This window comes from Hemitrygon akajei, chromosome 24 (assembly GCF_048418815.1).
Source record: "Hemitrygon akajei chromosome 24, sHemAka1.3, whole genome shotgun sequence".
NCBI classification, from domain to species: Eukaryota; Metazoa; Chordata; class Chondrichthyes; order Myliobatiformes; family Dasyatidae; genus Hemitrygon; species Hemitrygon akajei.
The window spans coordinates 24,242,216-24,261,791 of NC_133147.1; the positions used below are offsets into that span (position 1 = coordinate 24,242,216).

Sequence of the window (19,576 nt, forward strand, 5' to 3'; positions counted from 1 at the left end):
AATGCCTTTCATCGTGCGAAACTCGTGTTTGCTCGTCAAACATTCTGTACATGTTGCTGAAGTGGTTTCGTTCTCTTGTTCTGATTGGATGACGTGCATGTCAATCAATGTAGTTTTTCCACCTCCAGGAGACGTCACATGCCCCACCTTCACGGTCTCTGATTGGTCCGAAAGACCGTCCATCACCAGCAATTTGTGACGTATACAACCTGCGACGAACGAATACGTTGATGGAACGCGACAAAACGGAGTCGCTGCTATTGAGGGTGAGTGACTGAGGGCGAGATTGAGGGAAGGAGGGGATGAGGGAAAAGTGAGGGACGTGCGCATGGTCATTTAGACTGCTTATAACCGTAACCCTGTCTTTCTGAGCCGTTATCCCGTCACTCTGCCCTCTGACCCTTGACCCAGGCTGTAACCGTAATTCGTCATTCTGACTTCTGACCTAGGTTGTGACCGTAACCAGTCGCTCTCGTACCTGGCCCAGACTTTGTTCGTAATCCCGTAGCCCTGAGACCTGCCCCAGGCTGAGACTGTAACCAGTCGCTCTGACCCTTGACCCAGGCTGCGTTCGTAACCCCGTCACTCTGACCCCTAACCCTGGATCTGACCAGGTGTAGAGTGCCCAAGGCTGGCATTTCTGGGACACGGGTCCCTTGGGGTCATAGGCAGCCTCACTCCCTGCTCCCTTATGTTGGAAGAGAGACATCATCACAGTGATAGATCCCCTTCACAGCTCTTCACGCGGTGCTCCACACTCGACATTTCCAATATCCTTTGCTCCCACGTGATTTCCAAACTCACCCCCTGCTCCATGTTGACAAATACAGTACTCTGCAACAGTCTTAGGCAGCCCAGCAAAATATATGTGCCTAAGACTTTTGCATAGTACTGTCTATGTCTCGATATACAACCCTCTGAGATTCGTTTTCTTATGGGCATACTCACTAAATCCGATAGCCATAATAGAATCAATGAAATACCATACCAACAGGGCAGACCACCGGTGTGCCAGAGATGACAAAACGTGCAATTACAAGAAGAAAGAAGAATAATGTACAAATAAGCAATAAATATTGAGAACATGAGATGAAGAGTCACTGAAAGTGAATCCATAGGTTGTGGGAACGTTTCAATGATGGGGCGAGTGAAGTTATCCCCTCTGGTTCAAGAACCTGATGCCTGAGGGGTAATAACTGTTCCTGATCTTGTTGGTGTGAGTTCCTAATGGCAGTGGAGAGATGAAGTATGAACTTTGAACTTCTCGCTGCCTCGGTAAAGCAGCCAAAATAATCAAACACCCCACCCACCCCTGACATACTCACTTCCCCCCTCTACCATCGGGCAGAAGTTTCAAAAGCCTGAAAGCACGTCCCACCATCTCAAGGACAGCTTCTACCCTGCTGTTAGAAGACAACTGAACTGAACCTAGTACAATCTTTACCTCACAGTCTACCTCGTTATGACTTTAATCTTATTGTCTACCTGCACTGCACTCTCTCTGTAACTGTTACACTCTATTCTGCATTCTGTTATTGTTTTACCTTGTCCTACCTGGAATGCTCTAAGTAATGATCTGATCAAGCTTTTCCCTGTATCTTGGTACCTGTGACAATAATTAATGCCAACGAGGAATTGCATTACACCCAGTGTGTTCGACAATAATCTGATTTGTGTCCCCGCAGTTCGGCGCCTGGCGTCCGACGGCCTGAACGGGAAGACGTGCTCACCAATCCCCGCGCCATGCCTCTCCCCCTGGCGCTCCAAGCCCGCCTGGCCAAGCGAGGCATCCTCAAGCATGTGGAACCAGGTATGTTCCCCACTTCCAACACCACCACCACCACCCCCACCCCGCTGGAGGGAGAAGACGTAGTGCGGTAGTGAAAAGTAAGGGCTTGGCCCGGTGGCTCCGCGGGTAGTGCTGCTAACTGGCAGCTCCGGAGACCCGGGTTGGATCCCTGACCAATCTGCTCCTGTTTGCCCCCGCATCCTTCACATGGTGGGTTAGCCACTGTAAATTGCCCTCTGGTGTGCGGGTGAGGAGAATACTCTTTGGGGTCTGAGGGTGCTAAAGCAGTTTATCAGAATGAGGGACGGCTCTCATTGAAACCGGTTAAATATTGAAAAGCCTAGATAGAGTGGATGTGGAGAGGATGTTACCTGTAGTGGGGAAGTCTAGGACAGAGGGCACAGCCTCAGAACAAAAGGACCTCCCTTTAGAACAGAGATGAGGAGGAATTTCTTTAGCCAGAGGGCAGTGAATCTGTGGAATTCATTGCTGCAGATGGCTGTGGAGTCCAAGTGATTGGGTATATGTAACCCTGTTCGTAATCAGTTAGCTATTACTGTGAATACAAGATAACAGCAACATAACTCAACAATGCATGGAAATAACAATGAAAAGCCTATTCCCAATAAATAAACATGTCTAGGGTAAATATGATTCAGGTAAACACAACACCAAAAAGTCTGAATGTTCCTTTAAGGGAACACAAGTCTGTTACCTGAATGAACACTGACCACACATGCAAATTTACCATTCGCCAGGGAGCAATAATTTTACTCACACCAGTATAGAGGCATAGAGAAGTACAGCACAGAAACAGGCCCTTCGGTCCATATAGTCCATGCTGAAACCATTTAAACTGCCGACTCCCATCGACCTGCACTGGAATCATAGTCCTCCATACTCCTCCCATCCATCTACCAATCCAAACTTCTCTTAAACTTTGAAATCGAGCTTGCATGCACCACTTGTGCTGGCAGCTCGTTCCACACTCTCACGACCCTCTGAGTGAAGAAGTTTCCCCTCCTGTTCCCCTTAAACTTTTCACCTTTCACCCTCAACCCATGACTTCAGTGGAAAATGCCTGCTAGCATTTACCCTATCTATGCCCCTCTATCAAATCTCCTCTCAATCTTCTACGTTCTAAAGAATAAAGTCCTAACCTATTCAATCTTTCCTTATAACTCAGGTCCTCCAGACCCGGCAACATCCTTGTAAATTTTCTCTGTACTCTTTCAACCTTATTTATATCTTTCGGTAGGTGACCAAAACTGCACACTCCCAATCAGGGCTCGCTAATATCTTGTACAATTTCAACATAACATCCCATCGCCTGTACTCAGTACTTTGATTTACGAAGGCCAATGTGTCAAAAGCTTTCTTTACAACCTTATATGCCTGTGTCGGCACTTTCAATGATTTATGTATTGTATTCCCAGATCTCCTTGTTCCACCACACTCCTCAGTGCCCTACCGTTCACTGTGTAAGACCTATGCTGGTTGGTCCTATCAAAGTGCAAAACCTCGCAGTTGTCTGCAGTAAATTCCATCTGCTATTTTTCAGCCCATTTTCCAGCTGATGCAGACGCTTCTGCATGCCATGAAGGCCTTCCCCACTATCCAGCACTGAGGAGTGTGGAGGAACAAAGGGATCTGGGAGTTCAGATACATAATTCCCTGAAAGTGGTGTCACAGGTAGACAGGGTTTTAAAGAAGGCTTTTGGCATCCTGGCATTCATTAATCAAAGTACGGAGTATAGGAGTCTGTCCTTCCCCACTATCCTTCCCCCCCCCCCCCGAACCTTGGTGTCACCCGCAGATTTGCTGATCCAGCTAACCACATTATCATCCAGATCATTGATATAGTTGACCAACAACAACAGACCCAGCACCGATCCCTGCGTCACAGGCCTCCAGTCAGAGAGGCGACTAGCTACTACCACTCTGGCTTCTCCTGATTTACTACCTCATCCTGACTGCTCAGTGACTGAGCCTTCTTGACCAGCCTCCCATGCAGGACCTTGTCAAATGCCTAACCAAAGTCCATGTAGACATCATCCACTTTCCTGGTAACTTCCTTGAAAACCTCTAAGATTTCATGACCGAGCACGCACAAAGCCATGCTGACTATCCTTAATCAGTCCGTGTCTATCCAGATACTTATATGTCTGATCCTGTAGAATACCTTCCAATAACTTTCCCTCAGCTGATGTCAGACTCACCGCCATATAAATTCCTGGTTTCTTTTTAAACAGCAGAACAACACTGACTATCCTTCCACCCTCTGGTAGCTGTTCTGTTCATAAGGATGATTTAAGTATCTCTGCTAGGGCCCCTAAGAGGTGAGGGTGTGCGCTGTTGATCAGAGATAGTGTCACGGCTGCAGAAAAGGTGGATGGCATGGAGGGATTGTCTACGGAGTGTCTGTGGGTGGAGGTTAGGAGCAGGAAGGGGTCACTAACTTTACTGGGTGTTTTTTATAGGCCGACCAATAGTTACAGGGGTATCGAGGAGCAGATAGGGAAACAGATCCTGGAAAGGTGTAATAATAACAGGGTTGTCGTGATGAGTGATTTTAATTTCCCAAATATCGAGTGGCATCTCCCTAGAGCAAGGGGTTTAGATGAGGTGGAGTTTGTTAGGTGTGTTCAGGAAGGTTTCTTGACACAGTATGTAGGTAAGCCTACAAGAGGAGAGACTCTACTTGATTTAGTATTGGGAAATGAACCTGGTGAGGTGTCAGATCTTGCAGTGGGAGAGCATTTTGGAGAAGTGATCATAATTCTATCTCCTTTACCATAGCATTGGAGAGAGATAGTAACAGACAAGATAGAAAAGCATTTAATTGGAGTAGCGGGAATTGGAAGCTTAAATTGGGAACAGATGTTCTCAGGGAAAAGTATGAAAGAAATGTGGCAAATGTTCAGGGGATATTTGTGTGGAGTTCTGTATAGGTATGTTCCAAAGAGACAGGGAAGTTATGGTAGGGTACAGGAACTGTGGTGTACAAAGGCTGTAATAAATCTAGTCAAGAAGAAAAGAAAAGCTTACAAAAGGTTCAGAGAGCTAGGTAATGTTAGAGATCTGGAAGATTATAAGGCTAACAGGAAGGAGCTTAAGAAGGAAATTAGGAGAGCCAGAAGGGGCCATGAGAAGGCCTTGTCGGACGGGATTAAGGAAAACCCCAAGGCATTCTACAAGTATGTGAAGAGCAAGAGGATAAGACGTGAAAGAATAGGACCTGTCAAGTGTGACAGTGGGAAAGTGTGTATGGAACTGGAGGAACTAGCAGAGGTACTTAATGAATACTTTGCTTCACTATTCACTACGGAAAAGGATCTTGGTGATTGTAGTGATGACTTGCAGCGGACTGAAAAGCTTGAGCATGTAGATATTAAAAAGATGATGTGCTGGAGATTTTGGAAAGCATCAAGTTGGATAGGTCACCAGGACCAGATGAGATGTACCCCAGGCTGGTGAGGGAAGAGATTGCTGAGCCTCTGGTGATGATCTTTGCATCATCAATGGGGACAGGAAAGGTTCCGGAGGATGGGAGGGTTGCAGATGTTGTTCCTTTATTCAAGAAAGGGAGTAGAGATAGCACAGGAAATTATAGACCAGTGATTCTTACCTCAGTGATTGGTAAGTTGATGGAGAAGATCCTGAGAGGCAGGATTTATGAACATTTGGAGAGGTATAATATGATTAAGAATAGTCAGCATGGCTTTGTGAAAGGCAGGTTGTGCCTTACCAGCCTGATTGAATTTTTTGAGGATATGACTAAACACATTGATAAAGGAAGAGCAGTAGATGTAGCATATATTGATTTCAGCAAGGTATTTGATAAGGTACCTCATGCAAGGCTTATTGAGAAAGTAAGGAGGCATGGAATCCAGAGGGACATTGCTTTGTGGATCCAGAACTGGCTTCCCCACAGAAGGCAAAGAGTGGTTGTAGATGGGTCATATTCTGCATGGAGGTGACCAGTGGTGTGCCTCAGGGATCTGTTCTGGGATCCTTACTCTTTGTGATTTTTATAAATGACCTGGGTGAGGAAGTGGAGGGATGGGTTAGTACATTTGCTGATGACACAAAGGTTGGAGGTGTTGTGGATAGTGTGGAGGGCTGTCAGAGGTTATAGCGGGTTATAAAGGTTATAGGTGCAAAACTGGGCTGAGAAGTGGCAGATGGAGTTCAACCCAGATAAGTGTGAAGTGGTTCATTTTGGTAGGTCAAATATGATGGCAGAATGTAGTATTAATGGTAAGACTCCTGGCCGTGTGGAGGATCAGGGGGATCTTGAGGTCCGAGTCCATAGGACGCTCAAATCAGCTGTGCAGGTTGACTCTGTGGTTAAGAAGGCATACAGTGTATTGTCCTTCATTAATCGTGGAATTGAATTTAGGAGCCGAGAGGTAATGTTGCGGCTATATAGGACCCTGGTCAGACCCCACTTGGAGTACTGTGCTCAGTTCTGATCGCCTCACTACAGGAAGGATGTGGAAGCCATAGAAAGGGTGCAGAGGAGATTTGCCTCAGGGTAGCAGACACGTCCTCCTCTGTAATCTGTACAGGGTCCATGAAGTTGATACCGCTTTGCCTCACTTCCATAGACTCTGTATCCTTCTCCTGAGTGAATTCAAAGCAAAGAATCCACTGAAGATCTCCCCCATCAGTTTGGGATTCCAGAGGTCCTCAATCATACACACACAGACACACGGACAGCCATACACACACTCAGATGCACATTGGGGGGGGGGCGCACAGAGTGGGTTGAAGGGCCAGAAGAGCCTATACCGTGCTGTATGTCAGTAAATAAATAAAGTCCTTCAACTCCAGTCGTATATACACACAGTCCATCTCTCCCCCTCCCACCCTCTCTCCCTCTCCCACCCCCTTCTCCCCCCATTTCCCCCTACACTGACACTGTCTTCCCCGTCTATCTTTCCCTCCCCCGTCTCCCCCATCTCTCTCTCACCCGTCTCTCTTCCCCCCCCACCCATCTTGCCCCGTCCCACCCCCACCTCTCTCTACCCCTCCCTCACACACTCACAGTGCTGGAGATCATGATCAAACCCAGGGCTCTGTATCTGTGATGCAGCATCTCTCCACTCTGATCTACCTCAGCTCTATCGCTGTGTACAGGGGAACAATACTGCCCCAGGAGTCGGGATAAACTCAGTGGGCCACACGAGTTATATTGCCTGTGCTATATAACTGTTGACCTTTTGCTCTGTTTCGCACCTTCCTTTGTCTGCCCCCCCCAACATCCCAACAACCGCTCCCCCACCAATCCCACAGAGCCCGACGAGGAGATTATCGCTGAAGACTACGACGATGATCACATCGATTACGAAGCTACGCGGCTGGAGAATCTACCCCCCAACTGGTACAAGGTCTTCGAGCCCAGCAGGTGAGGCTCACTCGGTGTTGATGTCTCCCCTCTACTTCACTCTCCCTCTCTCCCACCCCTCCGGTGTCTGTCTCTCCCCACCTAGCAAAGCCTCTCCATTCCCAATCCCTCTCCTTTCCCCGGCCATCCCCCTCCCCTTTCCCCAACTCTGCCTTCTGTGATACCCACTTCCGCTCTCACGTTCCCGCTCTTCTCACTGTTGTTGTGCATTCACTCCGGAATACCTTGGAGGTGACGCAGCAAGATGAGCAGCGGGTAGGGACGCTGTCTCCCAGCTCCTGAAACGCAGGCTCGATGCTGACTTCCACCACTTTTTTTCCGTGTGTGTCTGTGTGTGCGTATGCGTGTGTGGTGTCTGTTACCTGTGACCTGTGAGAGATGGCGTGACGGTGATGGGTGACGGGGAGCGATTGGTCTGAGTACCTACACTGTGGACAACAAGTGTAATGGAAACTAATGAAGAGAATTACAGGACGTAAGACAGATCTGTCGCCAGGGCGAGGTGGTTCTCACCGAAAGATTAGTGGGATTCAGGAGAGCTTTGTAAAGCAGCAGTCAGACTGCATTTGGAGTAATCACAAAATGCTGGAGAAACTCAGCAGGCCAGGCAGCGTCTAGGAAAAGAGTACAGTCGATGTTTCAAGCCGAAACCCTTTGGCAGGACTACACTTTCGAGGATTGTGAGCAGTTTTGGGCCCCTTATATAAGAGAGGATGTTCTGGCAATGGAGAGGGTCCAGAGGAGGTTCTCAAGATTATTCCTGGGAATGAAAGGGTTAACGAACAAGCGTTGATGGCTCTGGGCCTGTGCTCATTGCAGTTCAGAAGAGTGAATTCATTGAAACCTATCAGATATTGAAAGTGCTCAGTAGAGTTGACAAGAAGGGTATGTTTCCTGTAGTGAGGGAGTCTAGGACCAGAGGGCACAGCCTCAGCGTAGAAAGACATCCCTTTAGAACAGAAACGAGGAAGAATTTCTTTAGCCAGAAGCTGGTGAATCTGGAATTCATTGCCACAGGCAGCTGTGGAGGCCAAGTCATAAGGTGTATTTAAAATAGAGGTTGATAGCTTCCTAATTAGTCAGGGTGTAAAAGGTTACGAGGAGTATGGGGTTGAGAGGGATAATAAATCAGCCATGATGGAATGGCAGAGCAGACTCAATGGGCCAAATGGCCCCATTCTGCCCCTGTGTGTTCTGGTCTTTGTAACTGGGCGCTTTCCGAATGATACTGCTATTAAGCTGCTTCTGACTGCCCTGAAATATCTCCAGCGGTGGGGGAGGTGGGAGTTGGGATGAAGAGAGCTGCAGGGGAGGGGATTGGCTGCCCAGGTTGAGGGGTAACTCGGTTCAGTTCACCTGCAAAGAAGTGCAATTGAATAGGAACAGCTTTAGTGGTCGGTAGGGTGGGGGCTGCGGAGGGAAGAAGTGAGAATATCTGGGAGGGGTGTGGGAAGTGCGGAGAGTTGGCATTGGGAGGAAGCGAGAGTTGGGGGGGGGATGGGGAGGTGAGGGATGAAGTGTTGGGAGAGGAGGAAGAGACAAAGAGGAGGGAGCAGAGGGACATGCAGATGGAGGGTCGTGGAGGGGGGCGCATGGAAGGGCAGGAAGAGGGAGGAAACAGGGAAGGGAGAGGGGAGACTAGAGGGTCAGGGAGGGGGAAGAGGAAACTGGAGAGTCAGGGGTTTACTGTGGAAGGTCAGGGAAACATAGAAACATAGAAATAGGTGCAGGAGTAGGCCATTCGGCCCTTCGAGCCTGCACCGCCATTCAGTATGATCATGGCTAATCATCCAACTCAGAACCCTGTACCTGCTTTCTCTCCATACCCCCTGATCCCTTTAGCCACAAAGGCCATATCTAACTTCCTCTTAAATATAGCCAATGAACCGGCCTCAACTGTTTCCTGTGGCAGAGGATTCCACAGATTCACCACTCTCTGTGTGAAGAAGTTTTTCCTCATCTCGGTCCTAAAAGGCTTCCCCTTTATCCTTAAACTGTGACCCCTCATTCTGGACTTCCCCGACATCGGAAACAATCTTTCTGCATCTAGCCTGTCCAATCCCTTTAGAATTTTATATGTTTCAATAAGATCCCCCCTCAATCTTCTAAATTCCAGTGAGTATAAGGCCAGTCAATCCAGTCTTTCTTCAAATGAAAGTCCTGCCGTCCCAGGAATCAATCTGGTGAACCTTCTCTGTACTCCCTCTATGGCAAGAATGTCTTTCCTCAGATTAGGGGACCAAAACTGCACACAATGTTCTAGGTGCAGTCTCACCAAGGCCTTGTACAACTGCAGTAGAACCTCCCTGCTCCTGTACTCGAATCCTTTTGCTATGAATGTCAACATACCATTTGCCTTTTTCACCGCCTGCTGTACCTGCATGCCCACCTTCAATGACTGGTGTACAATGACACCCAGGTCTCGTTGCATCACCCCTTTTCCTAATCGGCCACCGTTCAGATAATAATCTGTTTTCCTATTCTTGCAACCAAAGTGGATAACTTCACATTTATCCACATTAAATTGCATCTGCCATGAATTTGCCCACTCACCTAACCTATCCAAGTCACCCTGCATCCTCTTAGCATTCTCCTCACAGCTAACACTGCCACCCAGCTTCGTGTCATCCACAAACTTGGAGATGCTGCATTTAATTCCTTCATCTAAATCATTAATATATATTGTAAACAACTGGGGTCCCAGCACTGAGCCTTGCGATACCCCACTAGTCACTGCCTGCCATTCTGAAAAGGTCCCGTTTACTCCCACTCTTTGCTTCCTGTCTGCCAACCTATTCTCTATCCACATCAAGACCATACCCGCAATACCGTGTGCTTTAAGTTTGCACACTAATCTCCTGTGTGGGACCTTGTCAAAAGCCTTTTGAAAATCTAAATATACCACATCCACTGGCTCTTCCCATTCCACTCTACTAGTTACATCTTCAAAAATTTCTATAAGATTCGTCAGACATGATTTTCCTTTCACAAATCCATACTGACTTTGTCCGATGATTTCACCTCTTTCCAAATGTGCTTTTATCACATCTTTGATAACCGACTCTAGCATTTTCCCCACCACCGATGTCAGACTAACCGGTCTATAATTCGCCGGTTTCTCTCTCCCTCCTTTTTTAAAAAGTGGGGTTACATTAGCCACCCTCCAATCCTCAGGAACTAATCCAGAATCTAAGGAGTTTTGAAAAATTATCACTAATGCATCCACTATTTCTTGGGCTACTTCCTTAAGCACTCTGGAATGGAGACCATCTGGCCCTGGGGATTCATCTGCCTTTAATCCCCTCAATTTACCTAACACCACTTCCCTACTAACATGTATTTCCCTCAGTTCCTCCATCTCACTAGACCCTCAGTCCCTTACTATTTCCGGAAGATTATTTATGTCCTCCTTAGTGAAGACAGAACCAAAGTAGTTATTCAACTGGTCTGCCATGTCTTTGTTCCCTATGATCAATTCACCTGTTTCTGACTGTAAAGGACCTACATTTGTCTTGACCAATCTTTTTCTTTTCACGTGTCTATAAAAGCTTTTACAGTCAGTTTTTATGTTCCCTGCCAGCTTTCTCTCATAATCTTTTTTCCCTTTCCTAATTAAGCCCTTTGTCCTCCTCTGCTGTACTCGGAATTTCTCCCAGTCCTCAGGTGTGCCGCTTTTTTTTTGCTAATTTATATGTTTCTTCTTTGGACTTGATACTATCTCTAATTTCCCTTGTCAGCCACGGGTGCACTACCTTCCCTGGTTTATTCTTGCGTCAAACTGGGATGAACAATTGTTGTAGTTCATCCATGCGATCTTTAAATGCTTGCCATTGCATATCCACCGTCAACCCTTTAAGTATCATTTGCCAGCCTATCTTAGTTAATTCACGTCTCATACCTTCAAAGTTACCCTTCTTTTAGTTCAGAACCTTTGTTTCTGAATTAACTATGTCACTCTCCATCTTAATGAAGAATTCCACCATTTTATGTCACTCTTACCCAAGGGGCCTTGCACGACAAGATTGCTAACTAACCCTTCCTCATTACTCAATACCCAATCTAGAATGGCCTGCTCTCTAGTTGGTTCCTTGACATATTGGTTCAGAAAACCATCCCGCTTACATTCCAAGAAATCCTCTTCCTCAGCACCCTTACCAATTTGGTTCACCCAATCTATATGTAGATTGAAGTCACCCATTATGACTACTGTTCCTTTATTGCACGCATTTCTAATTTCCTGTTTAATGCCATCCCCAACCTCACTACTACTGTTAGGTGGCCTGTACACAACTCCCACCAACGTTTTTTGGCCCTTAGTGTTATGCAGATCTACCCATATCGATTCTACATCCTCCAGGCTAATGTCCTTCCTTTCTATTGCGTTAATCTCCTCTCTAACCAGCAATGCTACCCCACCTCCTTTTCTTTCCTGTCTATCCCTCCTGAATATTGAATATCCCTGGATGTTGAGCTCCCATCCTTGGTCACTATGGAGCCATGTCTCTGTGATCCCAACTATATCATATTCATTAATAACTATCTGCACATTCAATTCATCCACCTTGTTACGAATGCTCCTCGCATTGACACACAAAGCCTTCAGGCTTGTTTTTACAACACTCTTAGCCCCTATACAATTATGTTGAAAAGTGGCTCTTTTTGCTTTTTGCCCTGGATTTGCCTGCCTGCCACTTTTACTTTTCACCTTACTACTTTTTGCTTCTACCCTCATTCTACACCCCTCTGTCTCTCTGCACTTGTTCCCATCCCTCCTGCCACATTAGTTTAAAGCCTCCTGAACAGCAGTAGCAAACGCTCCCCCTGGGACATTGGTTCCAGTCCAGCCCAGGTGCAGACCGTCCTGTTTATACCGGTCCCACCTCCCCCAGAACTGGTTCCAATGCCCCAGAAATTTGAATCCCTCCCCCTTGCACCATTTTTCAAGCCACATATTCAACTGAAATATCCTCCTATTTCTACTCTGACTAGCACGTGGCACTGGTAGTAATCCAGAGATTATTACCTTTGTGGTCCTACTTTTTAGTTTATCTCCTAACTCCCTAAGGGGAAGGGGAAACTAGGATCAGGGAGGGGGAGGAAACTGGAATGTTGGGGAGGGGGAGTTTGTGGAGGGTCAGGGAGGGCAGAGAGGGAGACTGGAGGGTGAGGAAGGAGAGGAAACTGGAAGGTCAGGGAGAGGGCAGAGACTGGAGGTTCAGTGGGGGGGCCGAGGAGACCGGAGGGTCGGGGAGAGACTGTACAGGGTCAGGGAGTTGGGACAGATCGCGCAGGGTTGGGGAATGGGGAGGAGGGGATGGGCAAAACGACAGGCAGTAACTCTGGCCCCTTGCCCCCAGCGGCCTGCCCTACTACTGGAACATCGAGACCGACCTGGTGTCCTGGTTGTCTCCCACCGACGCGGCTGCCGTCATCACCAAGTCCGCCAAGAAGCTGAAAGGTGATTGGTCCGCCACCTGACGAGTACCCTGTTGTCCCGCCTCTCGTGCCCCACTCAGCCCAGATCCCTGTCACACCAGACAACGACCCCACATTACTTAGCTCTCTGCCACATGGTTGGGGGGGGGGGGGGGGGAGGTTCTTCCCATTGGCCCCGCCCACCTCGTGTCTCCTCCTCATCAGCTCCACCCACTCCTGGGCTCCTACACCCCATCAACTCTGCCCGCCACTGGGCTCCCCTCACCCTTGGGGCTTCTCCCCTGGCGCTGCCCATTAAAGGCTGATTTATACTTGTACGTTGCATCTACGCCGTAGGTAACGTGTACCCTACGCCATACCCTACGCTATAGGGTGACATGCACCTCTCCAGAAAACTCATTCACGCGTCGCGGCGACGCAGACTGCTACAACTGTGATTGGTCCACTCGGTAGCATTGTATTTCCTCCTACACGTTTCCGGTTGCTTCTTCCCCGCCATGTCTGTAGGCTGTGTGTACACCGATGTGAAATAGATGAACCAAATTGTCAAATCTACCTGCCGACATGCAAAAATGTTTGAAATGCATTTCCTCGTCCATGTCTCTCACGAAGAAACTCAACACAGTGGCATAGAAACCCCACCGCCAACTAGCGTTTTGGCGCACACCAACGCATGCTCACTACGGCGTAGAGCAACGCAGGAGTGAAAATCAGGGTTATGGCGTAGGCTGCAGCATAGCCCGTACGCACAAGTATAAATCAGCCTTAATCCTCCTTTCCCTTCCTTCTGGTCCCATCAGACAGTTCAGTCCCCTCTAAGATTTGCCCGTCTTGCCTGTACTCACCACGGGGTTCCTTCCACCCTAACCCTGGCCTTCTCTTCCTTGGGGCTCCTCTTCCATCTCCTCCTCTTTCAGGGCTCCTCCCTACTCAGTCTTGCCCCTATGTCCGTGCCTCATTGAGGTCTCCTCGTGCCTCGGTGCTCCTCACCTACGTCGCTCCTGTCTGACGCCCCCGTCCCGTGTCGTACAGAGCAGGAGGACACACCGGAGCGGTTTGACCGGAACGAGCGAGAGGAGCCGAGGGAGAAGTGGCACTCCCGGAGGGAGGAAGGACATCGCCACAGCCGCAGCAAGAAGGGTGAGCTCCCTCGGAGGGGTTGGGGGGGGGGGGGTGGATTTTGGGGAGATGTTCCCAGAAGCAGGATGGAGCCCCAAGAGACTTACCCTTGGAAAGGGGAAGGGTGGAGTGAGGTATGTTCCAGGAAGGAGAGGGAAAGGCTTTTGGGGAGAGCAAGAGCGAAGGCTGAGGCTTTATAAGGCACTGGTGAGGCCTCACGTGGAGTATTGTGAGCAGGTTTGGGCCCCTTATCTAAAGAAAGGATGTGCTGACATTGGAGAGGGTCCAGAGGAGGTCCATCAGAATGATTTCAGGAATGAAAGGGTTAACATACGAGGAGCGTTTGATGGCTCCGGGCCCGTACGTGATGGAATTTAGAAAGAACGAGGGAGATCTCATTTCAACCTATTGAAAGTTGAAAGGCCAAGATAGAGTGGACGTGGAGAGGATGTTTCCTATGGTGGGGGAGTCGGGGACCAGAGGAAGCTCTGAAATTTGTTGCCACAGATGGATGTGGAGGCCGGGTCATTGGGTATGTTTAAAGCAGAGGTTGCTAGATTATTGATTAGTCAGGGTGTGAAAGGCCACAGGAAGAAGACCAGAGATTGGGGTTGAGAGGGAAGTGGATCAGACATGATGAAATGGCGGAGCAGACTTGATGAACTGAATGGCCTGACTCTGATCCTCTGTCTTATGGTCCCAGGGAGTGGGACAGGTTGAGGAGTGTTCCCAGTGAGGTAGGGAGTGGGGCAGGGAACGTTAGGGAGAGGCAGACCAGTGGTGGATGGGTGAAGAGGTTCAATAGGACGTTGAGGTGGGCTGCCCCGGGAGGGAGAGTGGTCCTGGAGAAAGGAAGGAGTCTCCGTGGGAGTGGTGAAGGTGTCCGGCGATGGGCAGAGCGAGAGGCGAAGGGGAGGGCAAACCCAGACACGGTCACAGAATACACAGGTTTCCCCCGCTATCTGAAAGTATAGCGTTCCTATGAAACCTTTCGTAAGTCAAAATGTCGTAAAGCGAAGAAGCAGTTACCATTAATTTATATGGGAAAAATCTTTGAGCGTTCCCAGACCCAAAAAATAACCTACCAAGTCATACCAAATAGCACATAAAACCTAAAATAACACTAACGGATGGTAAAAACAGAAATGATATGATAAATACACAGCCTAAATAAAGTAGAAATAATGTGTGTGCAGTGTAGTTTCACTTACCAGAATCGGGAAGATTTAGCAAAAGCCGATTTGTAGAAAAAAATCACGCATGCGTGCACACCTGCCCGCGCAAGGCTTCACGGTCCTGGTGGTCTTTCTCGGGGTAAACGCAAGTTTAAAGGGGGCGCTTTTTCTCATAAGAGTGAAAATCCTCTTCAGATTTCTTTCGGTCAGTGAAAACAGGTACTAATGTAGGTCTTTCATAAAAGCAAAGCGGCGTAAAACAAACTCTCGTGAAGCGGGGGACACCGGTATGTGGTGTGGGGCACTGCAGGCTCTGTGCTGTGCCTGGTGGGGTGGATAAGGATTACAGCCGGTGGGGGTGGGGGGTGGGTTGAGGGCTTGGATGCTGAAGACTCACTTCCATCACCCTCCGCAGGGAGAGATCGGAAGGAGGACAGTGTGGATCCTATGGACCCCAGCGCCTACTCCGACGCTCCTCGGTGAGTGTGAGACCGCTTCCTCCGTCCCGAAATCCCCATCCAGCTCCCTCCACCTAGCACCCAATACCACTCCCCCTCTCACGCCGTGCCCCTTTCCCCCCTCGCACCATGGCTCCTCTCCCCCTATGGTCCCTCTGCCCCTCTCATCCCCCCCACCCCACACTGCCCTCTAATCCACCTAGTCCCCGCCACAACCATTCCCCTTGTTCATTTCTGCCCTCTCTCCCGCATCGCACCCCCCCCCCCCCCACACCTCCCCATGTGCACTGACCCGCCCCTCTGTTGCAGGGGTTCCTGGTCGACGGGCCTGCCCAAGAGGAACGAAGCCAAGACGGGAGCAGACACCACAGCGGCCGGCCCCCTCTTCCAGCAGCGGCCCTACCCCAGTCCTGGGGCCGTGCTCAGGGCCAACGCTGAGGCCTCTCGGGGCAAGTGAGGGGTGTCCCCACGCTCGGGTTCATTGGGGGTGGTGGCTGACGGGGAAGGGGAGGGATATGTACTGGGCTGGGTTTATTCCTGGGAGTGGAGCCTCTGTCTCTCCTCCTTTCTCCCCCTATACCCTGTCTGTGTCTCCATGTCCCACCACTCCTCCTATATTGCTCACTCTCCTTCTCCTCCTCTGCCCATTCCCTCTCTCCATTCCATTTTCTGTTTATCTCCCTCTCTCCCACACCTCCCCCACCAATAACCACTCAGGAGTCAGAGGCTGCTGCTCAGGGAGTGGGGGGGGGGGAGTGGGCTATCTTTCAGATAGAGCTGTTTCTCTGCTGCCGGAGCTGCTGGGATAGCTTTGGCTCCATTACTCCATTACACAGTGAGCATTTGGATGCTGTTGCTCGCAGTTTTGTGGATGTGGGGAAAGACACATTAAAAATGATTTTGATACCACGCAGCTGTTATTTGTTCACTGGGGGGATTTCTGGGGGAAGGAGAAGAGAGGGATTGGGGCAGGGGAAAGGGTGAGGTACAGTCCTGTGCTAAAGACTTGGGTACATACTGCAGCAAGAAGAAGTTTGTGCAGTTGCCTGGTTTTCTGAATTAATTAGTCATAAAATGTGGTCTGATCTTCATCTAAGTCACAATAGTCGACAAACACAATCTGCCTAAAATAATAACATGCAAACAATTGTACTTCTCGTCAATACTGAATGCACCATTTGAACAATCACAGTCTAGGTTCAAAAACGAATGTGAAATTCTGGAGTAACGTCTTCTACAAAAGCTATCTGGAGTCAGGTTTCCAATCAATGAGATGAGACTGGAGGTGTGGATTGTAGAGGTGCCCTGCCCTATAAAAAGACACACAAAGTCAGGTTACTGACAGAGCCTGCTATTCTCAAGAAAGATCGGTTAATGTCCACCATGCCTTGATCAAAATGACTGTCAGAGGACCTTAGAAGAAGTATTGTAGAGATGCACAAAGCTGGAAAAAGCATTTTTAAAGACCTGAGTGTTCATCAGTCCACAGTAAGAGAAATTGTCTACAAATGGAGGAAATTCAGTACTGTTGCTACTCTCCCGAGGAGCAGGCATCCTGCAAAGATCACATCAAGAGCACAGCGTGCAGTGCTGAAGGAAGTGAAAAAGAACCCAAGGGTAACAGCAAAAGATATGCAGGAACCTCTAGAACTTGCTAAAGTCTCTGTTCGTAAGTCTTTTCTAAGAAATACACTGAATAAGAATAGTGTTCGTGGAATGACACCACAGAGGAAACCTCTGCTCTCCAAAAAAAAAAATCATCTGCACATCTCCAGTTTGCAAAAGACCACTTGGGTGTTCCATAACGCTTCTGGGACAATGTTCTGTAGGAGATGAGACAAAAGTTGAACTTCGTGGCAGGAATGCACACCAGTATGTTTGGAGGAAAAAGGGCACTGCACACCAACACCAAAACCACATCCCAACTGTGAAGCACGGTGGAAGGAGCATCGTGGTTTGGGGCTGCCTTGCTGTCTCAGGGTCCGGACAGCTTGCACATGTCGTGGGAACAGTGAATTCAAATTGTATCAAGGCTTTTTACAGGAGAATGTCAGGGTGGCAGTCTGTCACCTGAAGCTTAATAGAAGTTGGATGATGCATCTCGGCAATGATCCGAAAGACGAGAGTAAATCCACAACAGAAAAAGAAGAAATTTCATGTTTTCGAATGGCCATCAGAGTACAGACCTTAACCCAATTGCATTGCTGTGGTATGGCCTGAAGAGGGCTGTTCATGCAAGGTATCACAGAAATATTGATGAACTGAACCTCACTGTTGTGCAAGTTTGATCAGCAGCTACAGGAAACGTATGGTTATTGCTGGTAAAAGAGGTACCACCAGATATTAAATACAAAGGTTCTCATACTTTTTCCAGCCTGGACTGTGAATGATTAAACAATGTGTTCAATAAAGACATGAAAAGTACAATTGTTTGTGTGTTTTGACTGAAGGTCTTAGCATGAAATGTTGACTGTTTAGTAATTTCCATAGATGCTGCCTGACCTGCTGGGTTCTTCCAACATTTTGTGTGCATTGCTTTGGATTTCCAGCATCTGCAGATTTTCTCATGTTTATAGCAAGAACACTGATTTCTCAACCTTAAAGTAATTTCTCCCTCCTCTCTTTTTCCATTCCCCATTCTGGCTCTGTTCTTATCCCTCCTCTTCTCCTCACCTGCCCATTACCTCCCTCTGACACCTCTCCTCCTTCCCTTTCTCCCTTGGTCCACTCTCCTCTCCTATCACATTCCTCCTTCTTCAGCCCTTATCCCCTTTCCACCAACCAAATCCCACCTCTGCCTCCCACCCACCTTTCCCCTCACCTGGCTTCACTTACCACCTTTCAGCTTCCCCTCACCCATCTTCTTATTCGGGTGTCTCCTGTCTTCATTTCCAGTCTTGAAGAAGGGTCTTGGGCCCAAACATCAGCGCTTTCTTCTCTCCATAGCTGCTACCTGACCTGCTGAATTCCTCCCAACATTTTGTGTGCGCTGCTATAGATTAATAGCAACTGCAGAATCTCTTGTGCTTGTGTTGTTTGTGTCTATGACCACACCAATATGTGTGTGGGTGGCATGCCTTTGGACTGTGGGAGGAAACCGGAGCACCTGGAAGAAATCCACATGGTCATGGGGAGAACATACAAACTCCTTGCAGACACCAGTGGGAGTTAATCCTTGATCTTACAGCTTGCACTGTGCTGTGTTACGTTACTGTGTCACCCAGTGGGAGAGCACGGCCTCAGAATAAAGCAGAGTCCCTTTATTGACAAATTGGTTTATTAATGACACAAAGTACAGTGAGATTTTGATTGGCCTCATGGTCAGTGAGGGTCTGATTTGCTCTCCACTGCTCTGAAGACTCTGATTAGTCTTTTGCTTTGTGAGGCTCTGATTGGCTCGCCACTGCTCTGAAAGGCTCTGATTGGCCCTTTTTTGGTCTGTGAGGCTTTGATTGGCACTCCTTTGCTCTAAAGTGCCTGATTTGATCTCTGTAGGTCTGTGAAATTCTGACTGGCAGTCTGCTGGTCTCTGAGGCGATAGTTAACCCTCCACCTGTGAAGAGTTTGTGTGGCCCCACATTTTTCATTGAGTTCCTTATTAGGAAGGATGAGAGAGGAAAGAGGTCGGGAATTGGAGCAAGGGGAATAATATCCATTGTGGCCATTCCACCCATCATGTGTATGGCAGCTCACAGGGCAATCCTGTTTCCCAGTAGTGTCTCTGTAACAGATCAGCTCACCAAGTCCATGGTGACTTGGCCATTTGGATCCAATGTAAGGGGAATGTTTACAGTAGATGACATGATTCTTAATAGTACTAATCTACAGAGAGACCTTGGGGGTCCAAGCCCATACTTCTTTGAGAGTTGGTTAGGTAGTAAAGGAAGCTTACAGCACACTTGTCCTCATCGGTCGCCATGCTGAGCTTTAGAGTTCGAGAGGCAGCTGCGTACAGCAATGGTGATTCAAGATTATTTATTGTGCTTCTTCAGTACAGGCATGTAAAGGAGAAGGAAATGATTGTTACTCCGGATCTGATGCAAGGTCAGAAAACACACATTGAGTATAAAGAACACAATAAATATCAATATTAAAGTAATTCTATAAAACACAGTGTACATAGTGGGGGTGGGTGGTTGAGGTGCAGTACTGTGCAGAAGGCTTAGGCTTTTAACTAGGCTGCCTAAGA

At 48.2% G+C, this 19,576-nt stretch overlaps 1 protein-coding gene across 1 annotated transcript; it reads left to right on the forward strand.

The window, feature by feature from the left end:
- The first annotated feature begins 177 nt into the window (after positions 1-177).
- pqbp1 (polyglutamine binding protein 1) lies at positions 178-16,296 on the forward strand. Its single transcript, XM_073028579.1, has 7 exons — positions 178-266; positions 1,686-1,810; positions 7,088-7,199; positions 12,557-12,657; positions 13,668-13,775; positions 15,345-15,408; positions 15,697-16,296. The coding sequence occupies exons 2-7, from the start codon at positions 1,744-1,746 to the stop codon at positions 15,842-15,844; spliced, it is 600 nt and encodes a 199-aa protein (XP_072884680.1). The 5' UTR covers positions 178-266; positions 1,686-1,743; the 3' UTR covers positions 15,845-16,296.
- The last annotated feature ends 3,280 nt before the right edge of the window (positions 16,297-19,576 follow it).